This window comes from Diuraphis noxia, unplaced genomic scaffold, assembly GCF_037042655.1.
Source record: "Diuraphis noxia isolate RWA-SAM2 unplaced genomic scaffold, SU_Dnox_SAM2 contig0001, whole genome shotgun sequence".
Taxonomy (NCBI): Eukaryota; Metazoa; Arthropoda; class Insecta; order Hemiptera; family Aphididae; genus Diuraphis; species Diuraphis noxia.
The window spans coordinates 69560430-69566429 of NW_028301711.1; the positions used below are offsets into that span (position 1 = coordinate 69560430).

Sequence of the window (6000 nt, forward strand, 5' to 3'; positions counted from 1 at the left end):
TGTAGGTAGTTATTATATAGTATATACAAATCAATTCTTTAATATTATGACAATTTTTATCCCCCCCCCCCCCCCCCATCACAACATAAATAATCCTTGTATCCTGATCTCATTGACACGGGTAGTACTAGTGTGTTACTGATCTCATTCTTAATAAGTATAATAATAAAAAAACAACACAACTCAGTTCATCATAGTAAGTCTATTTTTAATTTAACAATCCATATTGATTACCTACTGGATTGGATAATCTTTAGGAAAATCAGCTAATACACGTCCAACTGTAAAAACAAAAATAATTATTGAAGCAACTATTATTTTGTGTGTTTCGTGGATTTAAGATTCAAAAGTTGAAGTATATCTAACGGATTCTAATCCAGCATAATACTTAAATTAAGTAACTTAATGATATTTGAGTTAAAAGAGTGCATAGAGAAAATAAAGCATAGTAGAAGGCCATAATTTCAGATTAAAAAATGAAATTAATTAGGTTATTGCAAATATTCCTTCGAATCATTAATATGTTATATAATTTATTTAGTTACTTGTTAGGAATTAGAATAACATCTAACAATTTCAATATTATCTACTCTATGTGTTTTAAATTGCACTCTTTTATCTTTAAATCTCACCAGTAAAGTATTTTAAGCAGATACTTACTTAGGGGATAATAGTATAAAGAATAATTAATGAGACTTGATTTTCCGTCTGAATCTGTAGATTCTGCAGTAGTCACTGCAAATTGGGAATTAGATCTGCAATTTACAAAAATTAATTTATTTCTGAATAAATAATACATTGATTGGTAATTTTCCATTGAGAACAGTTTGGTTGGGTGTTTTGACCAAACATTATTAGCCTGTTTGGGTGATTGAAACTGGTTTTACCTGGTGACTTTACTATGGACGTTCTTAAAAATTGTGTTTGTTTTTGAATATTTCTACCCCGGATCTACATCACAAGTAGAATTATCTATTTTATGTTTTAATATCAGTAATTCTAGCCATAATACTGAATTTCGAAAACATTATGTTTTTAAAATGTAATAAAAAATTATTTAATAAATAAAAAATAAAAATGATTATAAACCTGCTATGTGTCTATTGGCTATAATACCTACATTGCTTAAAAACCAAAAGTATATGAAAAGTATTGCGAATACTTTAATAAAAAATTTGAGTAGTGTTCGAACTATGATACAATTTGAGTATTTGAATAGTATTTAAATACATAAAAAATAAATATATTTGCAGAGTATTTACCGAAATACTTTTTAAATGTATTCTTTACAGGTCTGGACTTAGATATATATTTAGAAGGTTAGGTTAGGTTTGGAAATTTTAGAATAAATGAAAAATTACATACATCTGTGGTGCAGGAGCGCAATAATATTGTTTTAGGTATTTTCGTTTGCATGGAACTGAACAACATTCATCCACTATCCCTCTTGTTTTTCTGGTTTGTTGACTACCTGAAAATCAATATAAATAATTAGACAAAAATTTAATAAACCTATAATCATAATAAAATATTATATAATTGTTTATTGTATAAGTAAGTAATTCATACATTAAAATTCTTTATTTTACAGTAAATTTTATTATATTGTAATGTAAAGTAGGTAAAATGTATGTTTTAGGTGATTATAAAAAAAAAAAAAACTATTACTAATTAAGGTTAATTTTCTACCTATAAAAGATGTTTTTTAACTTGCACAAATTTCAAACATGTCAATAATATTATCATACATTTTTTAAAGTTTTAGTGCCTTTTTAAAATTACTGACACTCTTTACTTCCTTAACTATCCACCATAGTAAAAATAGTCGCTCATGTGGGACCTTTAGTAAATCAATGGCAGTAGTTTGGGTAAAGAGCTGGATAATAATGTGATTATAGCGTAGTATTATAATAGTATGATTAAATAGTAGGTAATATTACTTGTATAATTCTAATATATATTCAAATCATTTTGATAGTTAAAATTTGAGATAAAAAAAAATTGAAATTACAATAAAAGATGGACTTTTTAAATCACCCATTAAAATAAATAAATATTTCATTTCTAAAGCCTATAAATAAATCATGTAGGTATATATTAATAAGTAAACAACTTATTTGTCTTCGTACTTATTACTCTGCCCTTTTCAATAAAATAACAAAAAGTATTTCAAAAAAGTTTCTAAAGCTAATTCAATCATTATGAAATTAAACTTCCTGAGCGTCGTATAAAGTACTTGGGTAAAGGTATTCAAATATTTTTTAAAGGGTACTAGAACAAAATATTTTGAACATTCTCTTGAAGTATCTGTATTCAAAATCAAATACTAATTTTCCATTATTTGTTTAAGTTTACTTATACATTTTCCATTTTAGTTTTAATTTTTTTTTAATTGAGTAAAAAAATGAAACTGGATTCAGATTTTATTTTACAGTGAATGATACTCTGTTGAAATCCTAATACTTGAACAAAAGTATCAAGTGTATGTTTTGATAGTTACACCAAATGATATTGTGCAAAATTATCTCTCAAATTAACGTAATACATGAAAATCAGGTTTGTGTAATTAACTATTAGGTTAGAACAATAAAAATTTACTTTTACAATATTACCTCACAATATAATATGAATGTTAAAAAAAGCAATATTTTACAGTTTCGAGTTAATAATAACTAAGATGGGGTTTATAGCCGAGATTCGTCCAATGAATAATACTAGTTATCATTGATAATTATATACTATAGAGTAATTATATTTACCTTTATCTTCATTATAACGCCCATTGCAAATTATTGACATTTCAATAGCCAATTTTCCACCACAGAATTGCACTGGTTTTTCCCAGTAGGTTTTGTTGTTGATAATAGGCAACCCCAAAACTGCATTAGCACAAACTAACATTATTGTAATAAAAAATAAAACCTTCATGATTATCTGAAACATTCAACATATACTGTGGAATATATACCTATTATAAACAAAACAAAAAAATGAATTAAATTGCTTATTCAATAAAAAAAAAATAATATTAGTATGTATTGCTCTTGTTCATTATTTAATCAATATTTTTAATGAAGATCAATTGATATACTATTATATTATACTTTTAACACAATTTAAATACAGTTCTAAAAATTGATGTATGTAGCAATAGTGGTGTACACAGATATTTTCAATGAGATGGGTTATGTAAATCATTCATGTGTATATTGTATATGTCACATCCACATAGTAAAATCACTTGTTTCATGAAATGGAATATCCAAAATAGTGAAAATCGTCCAGATAGTGAATACATTTGACGAAAACACATTATATGGACATTACCTATATGGCTATATATGTACTTTGTGTTAGTATTATATTTGAATCAAGATTGCTATGTTATTTAGCAATAAATAATTAAATAATATTATATTACTATAATTGTATTTTATTTTATTGTATTGTATTGTATTATATGATATATAATATAATTATTCATTGCTTAATAACATAACAATCTTGTTTTATCTGTAATAATTACACTAAGTATACAATATAGGTATTGTTTATATAATGGGTTAGTTTTACATTAATAAATGCCACGGATAATTTAACTTAAAGAGCAGTTTGTTTATGGCGAATAATAGTAACATACCTTTATCGAGAAGATTCACTGTGTAGACTATATTTGATGGCTCGCTTTATCTGGTAGAAGAGTAACAAATTAGTTGTATAAACACTGTAGCTTAGGTAATTAAATTGTGATGCTTCAAGGTATAGCGCAGAATACGTAATGCGAGCAAGGTATGGCCCTACTTATGTATATCAGGACTCTAGGTAGAGAAGGTGTAGTATAAGTGGGGATTAAATGATCACACTCACGTGACAACGGTCCCTTAGGTGTAGGAGCGCATCAGAGTTCCTATTGTTACCTATTGTTCATTTCTACTGCTGAAATAAAATTCCACGTGTTTATTTAACATATAGGTACTTGCGTATACATACGAATATTAATATCACATATGTCCACGCCATATAAGATTTTTTTCGGCAGATACCTACCTGGAAGATAATCATATAGAATAGGCACAACGAGTGTAGTGAAATCGATAATAAGTGTAAATTTATAAAAGTCCAATCATTAAGGTTAAGGACGTCGTCTTCGCATTCGCTGTCTCTGTCTTTAAAACGTTGTAAATTGTACACCCCCTGTAATTTGTTTAAATCTGTTATTCGGTAGCCGGTAGGTAGTTAAATGGATAATGCATTAAGCTAAGAATTTAGGGTTTTCACTGATCAAATTATGATTCACCCGTTCAGTATGTCGGCGGCTTAATGTTTTTTTCAACTTACACAATTTGGACCTAAAATTCCTAGATGACTAGATCATTTCGTTACTAAATGTTTGCTATAGACTGGTGTATGGACAAGTCCAGGATCAGTAAATTTCGTATCTGACACTAACTGAAACACAATATTTCTACCCGGAAAGTGGCGAGAGCTGATGATCTCTGTGAAGATACTAACATTGTTTTTTCTAAAAATCGGAGATTAGTTAGTTAATGCATTCCAGCACTCAGTGGTAATAACTAATTAGTCTCCCTCTCCCAATGCTTTCCGAAAAAATTCGTACTTACATATATTATGGGTGCTATTTACCCGATGACAGGTTAGACAGGTTTTACTCACTATACAGTAAGTTAAAATACTGTTTCATGAATTATATATAAATGGTTCTGAAACATTTCACAGTGTAACTCATCTTAGAAAATGTATAAAGTTAAGGTTGGAAAATACTTACATAGCGACCAGTTGTTTCCATAAAGGAACGGGGGCGCACTGGTTTCAACTTGTTTCGCCTCCTAAAGCCCTATACTGTGCTCCGGTTCGTCCTTTGCTTGAATATGGTTCAGTCCTCTGAGGCCCCTCCACTGTTAGTATTCATAAAAAATTCCTCTGCATCGCGGCTTATAGATTTAATATCCCTACTCTCCTTATGACTCCTCTGTTAAACGTGCCCTGAATATTTCCTCACTATAGCTTACCATCGTCGTAAGTAATTATGTAGACAACTAAAATTATAACTAAAACTACAATTACAGTTAAAATTAACTATCAATGAAGCTACTTTATTTTAGTTTTTAACAACTGCTAATTCTAATATTAATTGTTTTTTAACTACAAGTCTACAACTACCACTATCTCTATTAGGTACCACAACTACTATGACATTTGATGATATGCTACTGTTATGTGAAAATCATATTGAAAAAAGCAGATCACTGCTGTTAAGTTTAAAATATATAGATAAGGTTTAAAATTAATTTTAAAATAATAAAAATATATAATTTTTAACCACACTTTTTCCACATAGAATACATAAATAAAATGTCACACTTGACTGTGTTGTCTATTTAGCAGTTATTGTCATGTGTAGTTAACTTTAATAATGTTGAATGAATTGACCTATTAGCAAATTTAGGTAACTAAGTATGGTAGTGTGTCTCCTTAAACATTAAATATTTGACTCATAATTGTATAATCTTAAATATTAAAACTAAAATTTTAAAAGGATACAACAATATAGTACATTCATTAATAAGTTCAACGATGAGTTCTTTCTATACCTAAATCATAACTTATAAATCAAATTGCTTTAATAGTAAATGGTGATGATGAGACTAATTACAGATAGATATTTTTTTAATGTATACATATAATATACCTATAAGCAAATATAATGAACAAGTATTTACTTGTTTCTATGCTTAGGAGTATTATTTATTGACTGATTTCATCAACTGGAGAGAATATATGATTTATAAACGCATAATTATTATGTTATTTTATATTCTTGTTATCAAGCTGTATTAAACTGATATTTAAATCTGCCAAAAATTAACATTTATTCTATAGTTGAAACTCAATTAAAAATTACACATTTTTTAAACCATAAAGGGATACTTTTATTGTTATAACTTACATTATACTTATATTAAATGGGATCTAAAAAAC

At 27.5% G+C, this 6000-nt stretch overlaps 1 protein-coding gene across 1 annotated transcript; it reads right to left on the bottom strand.

Moving 5' to 3' along the window:
* Positions 1–234: 234 nt before the first annotated feature.
* On the bottom strand, positions 235–5128 carry LOC149061472 (insulin-like growth factor 1.S). Its single transcript, XM_089215000.1, has 5 exons — positions 3641–5128; positions 2760–2934; positions 1366–1471; positions 661–755; positions 235–281 (listed from the first exon to the last, which is right to left on the bottom strand). The coding sequence occupies exons 2-5, from the start codon at positions 2926–2928 to the stop codon at positions 235–237; spliced, it is 417 nt and encodes a 138-aa protein (XP_089071126.1). The 5' UTR covers positions 2929–2934; positions 3641–5128.
* Between the last annotated feature and the right edge of the window lie 872 nt (positions 5129–6000).